At 44.0% G+C, this 13,989-nt stretch overlaps 1 protein-coding gene across 3 annotated transcripts in view; it reads left to right on the top strand.

The window, feature by feature from the left end:
* PHF20 (PHD finger protein 20) overlaps nucleotides 1-13,989 on the top strand; it is a 132,472-nt gene that overhangs the window by 115,379 nt on the left and 3,104 nt on the right. For all 3 annotated transcript variants that reach the window (XM_006764538.2, XM_006764537.2, XM_015564460.1), the window contains 4 exons: nucleotides 67-166; nucleotides 3,625-3,820; nucleotides 8,721-9,117; nucleotides 11,485-11,668. In XM_006764538.2, coding sequence (XP_006764601.1) covers nucleotides 67-166; nucleotides 3,625-3,820; nucleotides 8,721-9,117; nucleotides 11,485-11,668 — 877 coding nt within the window. The remainder of the gene's footprint in view (nucleotides 1-66; nucleotides 167-3,624; nucleotides 3,821-8,720; nucleotides 9,118-11,484; nucleotides 11,669-13,989) is intronic.

The raw sequence follows: 13,989 nt of genomic DNA, 5'->3' as shown, positions 1-13,989 counted from the left end.
TATATGTATATATATATGGAGGATACCTTCTGAGTTTAATTTTTATTGCTTCTTTAATTCTGACAGTGTGAAGAGTGCCAGTGCTGGCAGCATGGGGTCTGCATGGGATTACTGGAAGAAAATGTGCCTGAGAAATACACCTGTTATGTTTGCCAAGACCCTCCAGGTAGAGATTTTTGGAGTCAGGGATATTAACAGTATGTAGCCTTTTCCTTGTGGCATAAGTGTCTGTGGTCTTGAGACTCATTTCTTCAGCATCAGGTAGACTCTGACTTCTTCACCTTTGTTGCTCACTCACCTGGTGGTCAGTTTTCCTGAGCTTAGCAGTAAGAGACCATATGTGAAGAGCTTCATCAAATAGAAGAGCTGGCCTTGAGCTAGAATTTACTTTTTGTTTGTTTGTTTGTTAATCCTCACCTGAGGCTATCTTTCTATTGATTTTCAGGGGGAGAGAGAGAGAGAGAGAGAGAGAGAGAGAGAGAGAGAGAGAGAGAGAAAGAAAGAAGAGAGGGAAGAAAAAGAAAGAAGGGACAGGGAGAGACACACAGAGAGAAACATCTATTGAGAAAGATACATCGATTGTTTGCCTCCCACACATGCCCTGACCAGGGCCGGAGATTGAGCCTGCAACTGAGGTACATGCTTTTGACTGGAATCGAACCCAAGACCCTTTAGTCCTCAGGCCGATGCTCTATCCACTGAGCCAAACTGGCTAGGGCCTTATTTTTTATTGTAAAAATAATGTAACATGGGATCTACCCTCATAACATTTTAAGGGTATAGTACTGTATTATTTATAATGGAAGCACAGTGGTACAGCAGATCTCTAGAACTTACTCATCTTGCATGACTGATACTATAAAAACTATGGAATGCTCTACAGATTTGCGTGTCATCCTTGCATAAATAGCCATGCTATTCTGCTCTGTGTCGTTTCAGTTTTAGAATTCTCCTCTTGAGAATTCATGAGGATGTAGGCTGTCATTGACTTTTAAGGGCTGTTGATGAGTTAGAAACCTGCCTCTGCTCCCTCTAGTGGTATCTGGCCTCCATTGCTTCATTGCCACCAAGAAGGGAAATGTGCCCTTAACGGGAAGGGAAAAGGTCTGGTTTCAAAGAGCCTATCTGCCACCCAAAAGAATAATTTCTTTCTTTCCTTTTTAAAAATTTTTTTTACTTTTTTAATGTATTTTATTGATTTTTTTTTTACAGAAAGGAAGGGCGAGAGATAGAGAGTTAGAAACATCGATGAGAGAGAAATATCCATCAGCTGCCTCCTGCACAACCCCTACTGGGGATGTGCCCGAAACCAAGGTACATGCCCTTGACCGGAATCGAACCTGGGACCCTTCAGTCCACAGGCTGACGCTCTATCCACTGAGCCAAACTGTTTAGGGCTAAATTAATTTCTTAACAGGATCTGTTAGTTTCATTGTTCCATGGTCACAGGAATTGCCTGTGGCTCTTGGGTGCCCCTTTCCAGAAGTTTCAGGGGTGGATTATAAATCTGTTGCTCTTGTCTTGCTGTCAATAGGATGTTGACATCTTCTCCCTGTTCTCTACTTGTAAGTTCTCCCCTCAGCTCCAGTCCTATGATCCCCTTACAATTAGACAATATATGAGAACCTCTGCTTCTGTTATTCCTTTTAGTCCTATGATGGGCCTAAGGAACTCCTACTCCCATTTTTGCTTATGAGAAAGAAATTGATGTAAGAATATGAATGACTTTTCTGATCTCATAAAGCAAGTGAGATTTAGAACTGGTTTGTAATGCCAAATGTCTTGATTTTGCTAGTTGTGTAGTGCGGGGCTGGCCATCATAGTTCATTTTCCAGCAAGTAGGTCCCCTCAGGGCCTGATAACCTCTGTTGTGATGCTTTGTCTCCTTGTGCTAGATAGACAGAAAGGAATCTGCCTCTATTTTTTCCTTTATCTCAAAGGAGAAATTGGTCAGAAGATTAGTCTATGAGTCATAGAATATTATTGATAGGCAGGATCTCAGCGAACACCTGTCAACTCCCAGCATTTGACAGATGAGCAAATACAGACCTAGAGAGGACATGACAGAAGATAAGAACCAGTGGCTCTGACCTTTGTCTTGTATAACAGGTTATGTTGCTCTGAATCCTGTTCAGGCAGCTCCTGCAACAGCTGCCTCTGAGATTCTACATATAATCCGAGGGCTCCTTAAGGAAAAATCTCTTTTGTCTCCTTCATTGTCTATCTTTCTCTCCCTCCACTTTTCTATTGAAAAGTCTCTCTTGTCTACTTTATTGTTTCTCATTCTTTCCCTCCATTTTTCTCTTTTTAGAAATCATACACACCATCTTTCTCAATTCGTACACACTTTCTGAACTTCAATAACTCTAATTGCCAAGACTGTGAATAGATGTCTCATTGAATTGAGCACTCAGTGTCTGTCACATTTATAGACTCGGTTGAAATTTGCAGTGTTTTAGGCCAGAAGTTTAACCTAACAGATTTAACGGTTTCTTAAAATGTTTTTTAACAGAATCAAGGTGTTTACCTACCATGTGTCTTGATAAAGCCAGAAAGAGCCCAGAGACCTTGATAGGATTACGCAGGTTATTTCAGGATTTTTTCATATTGGGAGGTGAACAACAGTCTGACTGAAAGTTGTTCCCTGGGCTTTTGGAGCAGGAAACACTGTCAAGTCACATGGGGTCGTGTTTTCAGTCCTTCCTGGGGGTCCCTGTAATGAATAAGACTACTGAAGCCATTCAGTTCTTCTATTGTTGTAACAGATGGGAAATGGAGGCCCAGAGAAGGGAGGTGGCCTTACCAGTATTATGTGGTAGTTGAAGTTGGAGGGTCACTTGGGGCTTCTTTCCATTGATAAATCTATTCAAGATGCTTTTTCCCAGGCACTGAGTATACAACAATGAACAATATGGTTCCTATTTTTTTGCTTTTAGTGGAGTTGGGGCCAAAAACAGATTTCAAAATAAGTCAGATATACTAGAACTTGTTAGATAGGGATGAATGCTTTGAGGGAGCAAAAGTGATCAGATAGGGAATGGCTAGGGGACATTTAAGAGTCTGTCTTACTTTGGGAGGTGACAAAAGGCCTCTCTGAGGAGAGGTGGTAAGGAGCTAGTCCTGCAAAGGGGAATAGTGCTCTAGACAGAGTGGATACTAAAGCAGAGACCCTAAGATCAGAAAGAATTTGATGTGTTCCATAAACAAAACTGTAAACATGGGGCCAGGAGGGTAGAAAGGAGCCTATCCTGCAAGTCTCAGTAGGCCAGAGTTAGGGCTTTGGGTTTCTACTGTGTGCAGTAGGAAGTCTTTGCAGGTTTAAGTAGGAGAGGGGATGTGATTTAAATTTAAAGAGATATCCATGTTCTCGCTGTACCTCTGGCCACTTCCAGGAGATCAGGAAACTTACTTTTCTTACTGCCTTATTCCCAACACCTAATAGGGAGCCTAGCGTTTAGTAGGTGCCAAGTAAATGTATATTGGGTTGAACAAAATAACACACCAATGAACAAAATAAACACACCAATCCATCCTTTCAAAAGTTTGTGTAATAATTGTACAATGAGGAGATAATCTGGATTTCCTTCGGGCCAAGTATTAACTCTCTTATTGTCACTATTTTAGGTCAGAGGCCTGGCTTAAAGTACTGGTATGACAAGGAGTGGTTGACTAGGGGACATATGCATGGCCTGGCATTTTTAGAAGATAACTATTCCCACCAGAATGCCAAGAAGATTGTGGCCACCCACCAGCTTCTTGGGGATGTGCAGAGAGTGATCGAGGTTCTGCATGGCCTGCAGCTCAAGATGAGCATCTTGCAGTAAGTGTGGCACCTGCAGCTTTGGGGACGTGTCTTATTTGGCATGTCTGGGAGAAGGATAAATTTGAGAATCTGGAAAGCTACAAAATCAAAGATAGATGACCTTGCTAAAAATTCTCAGTTTTTAAAACATTTTTTAAAAAAATGAATTTTATTGAGGTATATTTATACATTTTAAGCGTTCATTAAGTCTTGACAAATGTATGCACTCTTGCAACCACCAACATAATCATGATACAGTGTATGTATTAATAGTTGAGATTGTTTTTGTGTACAGCTTGAGTTTTTTGTTTTTGTTTTTTAAATTGTGGTAACATATACATCTAGCATGGGTTGCATGTGGCCCACAAGGAATATTTTTGTGGCCCAGTCAATATAACAGTATGTAAAAAACGTTTTTAAAAAACTCTGTAACTTTATTTTTACAATATCCTGTTATACATAATTATTAATAGTGAACTACAATGTTGGCTAATGACTGATCACTATAATCGCGTTGCATTCATTTCCCTTACGCGCTGTATGCACAGGCGCACCATTTCTCTCCACTAACACTAGTAGTGAATATTTTAGCAGCCCATTGCCACATCATTAGTCTTGTACTGACTTGTTTGGTGTGCACAACAGGAAATATTTCGCTTTTGGAGAACAAAAAAAATAGGTTTATTTGCGTTACACTTATTGATTGTGCAGTTATTCAGTGTCCAGTAAGTTAATGTTCAAGAAAAAATACTAATTTTTTTATTAAAATGTTCTATTATTTAATGTTAATGACTAGAGGCCCAGCGCACGAAATTCATGGGGGGTGAGGGTCCCCTCAGACCAGTCTGCACCCTCTCCAGTCCAGGACTCCTCAGAGGATGTCCAACTGCTGGGTTAGGCCCGATCCTGGGAATTGGGCCTAAACCGGCAGTCGGTCATCCTTCTCACAATCCAGGACCGCTGGCTCCTAACTGCTCACCTGCCTGCCTGATCACCCCTAACTGGCCAGCTTGATCACCCCTAACCGCCTCTGCCTGCTGACCTGATCGCCCCCAATTGCCCCCCTGACAACCTGGTTGCCCCCCACAGCCCTCCCACTACCAGCCTAGTCACCCCTAACTCCCCCCCTGCCAGCATGGTCACCGCTTACTGCCCCCCGTGCCAGCCTGGTCACCCCTCACTGCCCTCTCCCCCTGCTGGTCTGGTTGCCACCAACTGTGCCCCCCTGCCGGCCTGGTTGCCCCTCACAGCCTGATCCCTCACTGCCCCCCTCCCCCACCCACTCTGCTGGTCTGGTCGCCCTTCACTGCCCTCCCTGCTGGCTTGGTCGCCCAACACAGCCTGCTGTTCGGTTGTTTGGTCTTCCTTCACTAACCCCCCTGCCAGCCTGGTCGCCCCACTCAGCCTGTTCGGTCCTCCGTTCGGTTGTTTCGGATGTGATGGCCCCTGGCTCTTTATATATATAGATTACTCGTTTATTTCAGCCCAACCGCCTCTGCCTGCTGACCTGATCGCCCCCAATTGCCCCCCTGACAACCTGGTTGCCCCCCACAGCCCTCCCACTACCAGCCTAGTCACCCCTAACTCCCCCCCTGCCAGCATGGTCACCGCTTACTGCCCCCCGTGCCAGCCTGGTCACCCCTCACTGCCCTCTCCCCCTGCTGGTCTGGTTGCCACCAACTGGCCCATGTTAGCCTTTGAGTTTGGCATACTTGATATACATAATATAAAAATTATCATCTCAATCGTAGTAATAAGTGCAACCAGTCTCCAGAATTCTTTTCATCATGTAAAACAGAAACGCCATACCCATTAAGTAATTCCTCTCCATTTTCCCTCTCCCCAGCCCCTGGCAGCCACCACTCGACTTCTGTCTCTATGAATTTGACTACTCTAGGTACCTCATTCAAATGGGATCCTACAGTAATTGTCTTTTTATAACTGGTTCATTTCACTTACCATAATGTCTTCGAGGTTCATCTATTTTGTAGCCTGTATTGAATTTCCTTTCTTTTTAAGGCTGAATAATATATCATCGTATAATACCACATTTTGTTTATCCATTCATCCTAAACATCCTTGATTGGTAAACGAAGTAAAATCGAAAGCTATTGGAAGAGATATTGTTGGCAAGCCTGTTCTCTAACATAGCGGTTGCTCATTAAATATGCCTCTTGATGGTTTGCTTATACAGAAAAGTTTTAGGCCTTTTGGAGCTGGACTTCTGGCTTTTAATGACCAGAGTTTGGAGTTACATAGAGTGTGAATTCCCTTCTGTGGTTGAATTCTACATGTCAGGTGACCCAAGTTTATGTAAACTCTGAGAAAGACATTTGGGTCTGTTGGCTTTTATAACCTACCCCCTTTTTACCAAATAGGGCAACTGGGCTTTGAGTGGAGCAACCACTCTCCTGTGGATTATGAGAGTAGAGCCAGGATTAGCATTCAGGTCTCAGCTCCTGTCAAGTACTTGTTCTAATCTTCCTAACTGCCTCTCCATGAATTTTCTTTTTGCATTAGCAAAATCTATGTCAGGGACAGGTTCTCTTCTGTAAAAATCTCTCCTTAAGTTCTCCCATGAGCCTGCCCATAGATTTCCATTTTAGTTAAGTTATCAACAATGACAAACTAGTGCCACAAGTGAGTTAGACATGACAGGCCACTCTTCGACAAGGTTTTCTTTTGTTTGACTAGTAGTCCTGGAGGCCTCTTGGTGCCACGCAGAGTGTCAGAACCCAGAGATGGCAGGACGAAGGTCTTCTTTCTCTTGCATTCTGGTGCACCGAGGCCTGGGAGTGGTTGAGCAGGGCACATTCAGCAAGAGTATATAATGGTATGGGTGAAAGCTAAGCTGTTATAACAGAGACCCCCCCAAAATAGAGACTAAAACAAAAAGGAATATTCTCTCTCACATAATACATGGTTCAGGTATAGGTGGGGGTCCAGGCCAGGTAGGGGTCCTTTCTCCAGGGTTCTATCTAGGGACTTGGGTTCCTTCCATCTTATTCCTCTGGCATTCCATTGGAATTATCCTCATCTGCATGGTTGATGTAGTCTCATCTGTACCTCAACTCTGCTGCAAACCCCAGGAGGGTAAAAGTAGCAAAAGGGAGAGCAGTTTCATGGATATACCTGACTGCAGGGGAAGCTAGCCAGGTGGCCTTGAGCCCTGCTGAAACTCAGGAATGAGGGTGGAGTGGGTATAAAAGAAGGGAGGATAGTTGCTGGGTAATATTGGCTATTATTGTTACAATATCTGTTGAAGCAAGCTGAATCAAGTGACAGCCCTGACTAGGATGTCAGAGACTAGCTATTCTTTCACATTTTATAAAATTGGAAAACTTTACCACATTTAAACCAAATTAATTTCTTCTTAATGAGATGCCAGAAATTGACTGAGGTGAGTGGAAGGTGGTCCATGTCAGAGCCTAAAAATCCTCAGGTGATGCTCCTGATTGTGAATTTTGCTATGTTTCTTTTTATTTGCAGAATCAGTCAGAGGGTGTTCTTTTTCTTCTCACTGAGATGCCTGTGTTCCTGTCCCTGTTCCATATTCAGGAACCTTGTCCCTTCCGAATCCCACTTAGATCTTTCATCTTTATAGCAGTGGCTTTGTACTGGAATTAAATCTGACTTCTAGCAATTCAGAAAAAAAGGTATAGGGAGACCTTTTTAGTCATTATATTTGGAGAAAAGATCTTGAGAGAGGGGGAAGTGGTCCCAGTATGTCTGTGTAACATGGATGGTCTCTCTTATCATAGGTTCTGGATCTTCATTCTCAGAAATATTGTTCCTTAAGGGGACTGGCCAATTTATTTTCAAAGGCAAACTATAAAACGGATAACTTCGGAGCATCTGTTGTCATTTAAAACACAGCATGCATGGTGTACATACCTTCTTCATGATTGTCAGGGCTTATAATGAAAGCCCAGTGTCATCCTTGTGTGGAGTAGTAGTTGGGGCTTCAAATCTTAGCTGGGAGGGTGAAAATTATAAGAGGGAAGAAACAAGACTTTTGTGATTTTCATGCATAGGAGGTCAATACTGTGCTTCTGTGCTCCATGTTAACATATTTCAGACTATGGTGGACCTGAAAGTTAACAATGACTCCCATTTCCTAATGCAATTAAAATTTTAGGGGTGTATCAGGTCCAGAGTTCCTGGGATAGGCTGTGATACCTTGTTGAAGGTGGCCCAGGGACCCACGCTGCCTTGATGTTGGTTGTTCCCTCTCCTTCCCCAGTGAACAAGAGTGGTATTGGTATTGGGGATTGCTGGAGTGGGAGAGCTGAGAAAGGATAGTTGCAAACCCTTGGGAACAGAATTGTAGGTTTTGTAAGATCACTCAGTGCCTTCATATTTATGACCTATTCCATTTTTGCAGGAAGGCTTCAGTAAAGTGTGTGAGTTGGGAGTGGGGTGCGGGGGCGGTGGTACTCATCTGTGGGAGTTGCTGGTGAGTTAAGCTTGTGCTTTCCTGGTGATCAGTGTTTCTCAGCTGGGGCTGCGAAGGTACCGTTGACAATTGTACCATGGGATAACTCTTTGTGTGGGATTGTCCCAAGCATTACAGGATGTTTAGCATCCTTGGATTCTATGAATTAAATGCCAGTACTACCCCTCATCATTGTGACATTCAGAAGGTCCCCCACACGTTTCTACACCTCTGTGAACCAAATGTGAGTAGCATCTGTCTGTCCTCCCATTCACTGCAAGTGTACACAGTGGGAGCTTGCCTGGAGGTGGTTTCCTCAGAGACCATGGATTTCCATTCCCTCTTGCTTGGCAAAAGGTGGTTTGTGACCAGACAGCCCAGGTGGGAGCTCTTTTCTGTGCTGGGAGAGTGTTTGGGAACTGAGAAGCCCCTGCAGTGGTTCCACTTACTCTAAACCTCTTTCCATGTTTGCCTTGCCCACAGAAGCAGGGAGCATCCTGATTTGCAGCTGTGGTGTCAGCCTTGGAAACAGCATTCAGGGGATGGGAGAGCTCATTCCAGACACATCCAAGTCACTGAAGCCAAGAGCAAGGAGGAAGCCCCAAGCTATAGAACTTTGAATGGGGCAGTGGAGAAACCCCTGCCCCTGCCTCGGTCTGTGGAGGAGTCATATATCACCAGTGAGCACTGCTACCAGAAGCCCCGCGCCTATTACCCTGCTGTGGAGCAGAAGCTGGTGGTGGAGACGCGGGGCTCTGCCCTTGATGCAGTCAACACCCTCCATGAGAATGGTGATGATTCCCTCTCCCCGCGCCTGGGCTGGCCTCTAGACCAAGACAGGAGCAGGGGAGACAGTGACCCCAAACCCAGCTCTCCAAAGGTATATGACTTGCTTATACTTGTTCTTAATTCAGTGTTTGAGTGCTTGTAAATTCTCCTTCTAGGGAAGATGTTTATTATAAGATTACTAGAGGCCCAGTGTATGAATTCGTGCACCGGTGGGGTCCCTTGGCGTGGCCTGTGGGGATCAGGCCGAAACTGGCAATCCAATGCCACCTGCTGCTCCTGCCTGCCACTCCTGCTTATCCTGGCCCTGCTGTGCCTGCCGTAGGGTGCGAGTCAGGGCGCTTGCCAGCCGTGAGCCTTGTGTCTGATGCCTGTCGGTCAGCTGAGTGGCACTCCCGCTGTGGGAGCGCACTGACCTCCAGGGGCAGCTCCTGTGTTGAGCATCTGCTCCTTGGTGGTCAGTGCGCATCATAGTGACCAGTCGACCAGTCGTTCAGTTGCTCAGGCTTTTATATATATAAACTAGAGGCCCGGTGCATGAAATTCATGCAAGGGGCTCAGCCCTCGCAGCCCCAGCTGCCTCGTGGCCCCACATTCCCGCAGCCCCGCCCAATGGTTGTTACGGAAGGCCGTTCAGGAAGGTTGTTCCACCGTCTGGTCTAATTAGTATACTAGCTCTTTATTATATAGGATATATAGATATTTATTGTAAAATCATATTTAAAATTGCTTATCACAGATGTTTTGTTTTTTCCCCCTTTTAAAATGGGTGCAAAGTCAGGAGAGCTCACTTAAATCAAAGATCATTGGTTATGGGGAATGCCCACAAAATGGCATAGTCTGTGGGTGTTGGGGTGGAGAGGTAGGAAGTAGCAAGGAGAAAAGGGTTGATTAGGACTCGATAAATGGAACTAAGTTAGGAAAATGAATTTTGTTGTTGCTGGTTTTTTAAAATGCTATTTATGTTATAATTGTATCTTGGCATGAGCCAAGATGAGTCAAGCATTAGGCATAAGTTTTTCCAATACAGTTCTGTGATAACTTTACTTGAATATTTAACTTTGCTTAAGAACATAGCCTTGGCATAAGAACAGTCTGTTTGTCAAAATATTTGCAAGTTTCATCACTTTTCCCAAGCCACTCTATTTTTTTGTTTTTCAAATCATTCTTTTCTGAAACCCCATGTCATCTTCTTGCTAGAGTTGTCATCTTTAACTGTTCATTGGTCTTGTTCTTTCCTGTCCTCAGTTGTCAGTGAAGCTGTGTGTGATTTAAAAAAAAAATGTTTTTATTGACTTTAGAGAGAAAGATAGGAACATCAATGATGAGAATCATTGATTGGCTTCTCCCTTACTGGGGGTTGAGCCTGAAAACTGGGCATATGCCCTGACCTGGAGGTAAACCATGATCTCTTGGTTCATGGGTCAATACTCAACCACTGAGCCACACCAGCCGGGTGAGGCTGTGTGTGATTTGAGAGCTTCTACACTCTGTCATCCTTACTTTCACAGAATTGCTGGTCGGTATCACCAGTATTACATATGTTGATGTTTATTGCTGAGCATCCTAAATTATAAGTCAGACAAAGGTGAGCCTAGTATCTCATTTAGTCTGTGCCCTTGCCAGTGTCAAAACAGTGCTGAGCAAGGCTGGTAAGGATACAGTTTTTTTTGAGGGAGACCCAGTTTCAAGTCTGGACTAGGATCCACTTACTCTGTGGTTCTAAACAGATCACTTCACCTCCCCTGGCTTCATGGCTTTGCACATAGTAAGCTTTAAATAAATCTTAGCTAAAATCTATTTCATTTCAAATAAATGAATAAAAGGTTGCGATCACAAACTCCAGAAAAGGTTTACACTCCTGAAGACTAGGCAGATTTCATAAGGTTTCTGGAACATAATAAAAAATCAGAAAATACTGGGTTTAAACAGGGTAGGCAGGGTTAAAAAATCTCTTTCATTGATGGCAGCCTGACTTTAGGTCAGCACTGTGTTTTATCTATTTCATCCTCAGGAACATTTAAAGTAGATTTTACTACTACCACCTTTTCCAAAAGGGAACCAGAAGCTCGGAGAGGTGAAATAACTTATCCAGGTTCATGTATTCAGCAAGACATAGAGCTAGGACTTAAAACTCTTGTTTGATTCCCACATATCTTGTTTATACTTGCCCTGCTATACTCTAATCTCAGGGCTCTGGAAGCCATTCTTTGAGGCCCACGTCAGGGGCCTCATTGGACAAGCCACTGAGAAGCAGCCATGGAGTCCTCAGAGCCAGAGGTGTGTGCTGCCCTGAGGTGGTTGCAGTTGGTACAGCAGGCACGTTTTTGGCCAGTGTCCAAGAGAGGGAGGAGAGAGATAGACATTTGTAATATTTAAACTGCAACTGGTTTTTCAGATGGTGTCAAATGCTGGCTAGAGCTGTCTCTACTCAATACTTAAATGTCAATTGCATCCCCAGGTGAGGGAATATGTCTCCAAAAAGGTCCTACCAGAGGAAGCCCCTGCTCAAAAGCTGCTGGACAGAGATGGAGAGGGGCTCCTGAGCTCCCAGCACCAGTGGCAGTTTAACCTGCTGACCCATGTGGAATCTCTTCAGGACGAAGTCACACATAGGATGGACTCCATTGAGAAGGAGCTGGATGGTAGGTCTCCTCCCTACTTCCCTGCCCATTGGCAGGCACTGTGAGCTTGCCAGGATGACCTGCCTTCTGAACTCCCCTACCTGGCTCTCCAGGGACAGTGTATTCTTGCCTCCTCTTTTTTTCAGTTTCACCCACTCCATTCTCTTCTCAGGATGGACCAGCCTTACTTTTAGTATTTATCGGTTACTTGTAAGGACTGTGTGATGCTAGGAGTTCTGCCTCACTTGCCCAGTCTTTTCTGCGGAAGAGCAAGTAGGCTCTGCCTGCAGACTGTGTGTAAGTTAAGCAAATCTTTACTGACCGAGTTCTTAATTGGGTTTTAAGGATATCTGAGGATTAGTCTAAAAAACACACAGCACTTTTATTTCTCCCCTTGATAAAATCTGAAATGAAGCCTCTTCTCCATATCAGTAGAGATCTAATAGAACTTTACAGAATCATTTGTGTAGTCCTTGGGTATTTCTCCCAGATATTAGTGGTAACAGATGGGCGTGGAGGACAGAACTTGTGATGATGAACTTGATCAAGTTCAGTCCCCTTTGATCCCCAGGAAGTTGCCAGGTTGGTTTTTGAAGATAAAATTCCTTCTTGATTATTCACTTTATTTCCTAATTATTTGTTTTCATCCTTAAAATAGAGCCTGATTAAGAAATAAATGTTCTGTTTGAGGATGCTGAGTACAGTCAAGCTATTACTTTAATTGGGGATATAAAACATACTATGAAGGAACTCAGGGAAATGCCATATGCTACACAGGCTAGGGTCATAAGGTGTGTCCAGGACGGGTAAGGCTGACGCCATGCCCGGGGAGAACTGTTTGAGGGGCAGCAGTTACAGCCAGGCTTTCTGGAACTCCTGGGACTGAAGCGGAGTCTTGAGGCGAGGGATGTCTTCTGCTGAAGAGGTGACTCAGAGAAGATAAGAGGACTGGTTCTACTGGAAAATGGGTTGCCACATTGGAGGATAGTGAGAGAAAGAGAGATCTACATGACCTCATGCTTATGTCTTGTCCCTGAGGCAAACTGGAGGAACTGGGATTAGGAGGCTAATCCAGGGTCCATTGTGAGGGCATTTCTGGAAGAAGTTTTTATGTCTCTTACTCCTAAAAAGTTTGCTTGGGCTCCTTTGAGTTGTAACTGATACCACTATTTGTGAAAATGCTATTAGATTGCTGAAAGAGGATTGAATGTCAGACTGAAAATTGTTGATTTTCAGAGAATGGCAGTAGGAGTGGCTCTGGGTCCCTGAGAGAAACTGGGTGAACAACATCCTGTTGTTGCCAAAGGAATCTGCCCTTAGGGGCGAAGTCAGAACCGAACTACTTTAAGATTGACCAGTGTATTGAAACTGGTCACTAGGGCGTTCTTCTTGCTCAAGAGGTCGGTAGCCACTCTCATGTGACTTTGATTCTTTACTCTTGTTTTCAAGTTCAGTTCTGAGAAGGCAGTCTTATTTATTTTTTTCAAGTCTTGTACTTGTTGGAATCAGGAGGAGGGAATGTTCCTCTCCTTGGAACCAAAAAGAAAATCTGATAGAGGGAGGATGGTGAGCTTTGCAGAGCTTGAGCAGTCAGTGGAGCATTTTGCCAGACCATTCCTATATTTTTTCACTGCCTTTGTTGAGTGCCTTCTATGTTCCTCGCACAATTGAGTGTTAGGGATATATCATGGTGAGCAAGGCAGACTTGGCCTCTGCCTTCATGGAACTTGATCTTGTGGTAGAGACAGATATTAATTAAATCACCCATTATAAGTGATTACAAACCGGTAGGTGCTCCAAAGGAGAAGAACATGAGTGGGACCAGACTCACGGTGTAGAATTGGGAAATGTTTCCCTGAGAAGTAACTTGCAGGAAACAAAAGATTTAGAAAGGTGAGGAGGAAGGTGGAGGGCTGGGTTTGAGGAGGGGAGATGATTGTGTGTGAGACTTCGAAACTGCTTGAGAAAGCCTTATCTACTCTAGAGCTGCACTAATATAGTCACTTGCTATGTGTGGCTGTTTAATTAAAATTAAATACAATTTTTATTTTTTTTGTTAATCCTCACCCGAGGATATTTTTTCCATTGATTTTTTTAAAGAGAGGGAGGAATGGGGGTGGGAATGGGGATGGGGGAGAGAAACATTGATGTGAGAGAGACACATCAGTTGGTTGCCTCCCAGTGAACCCTGACTAGGCTGGGGATTCAACCTGCAGCCCAGTTACGTGCCCTTGACTGGGAATTGAACCCTTAACCCTTTGGTGCATGGGCCAGCGCTCTAACCACTAATCAACATTGGCCAGGGCTATAATTTATTTTTTAACAAATTTTATTTATTGCCC

This window comes from Myotis davidii, unplaced genomic scaffold (genome assembly GCF_000327345.1).
Source record: "Myotis davidii unplaced genomic scaffold, ASM32734v1 scaffold38, whole genome shotgun sequence".
NCBI classification, from domain to species: Eukaryota; Metazoa; Chordata; class Mammalia; order Chiroptera; family Vespertilionidae; genus Myotis; species Myotis davidii.
The sequence above is the reverse complement of the archived record's forward strand: the minus strand, read 5'-3'. Positions and strand labels throughout refer to the sequence as shown.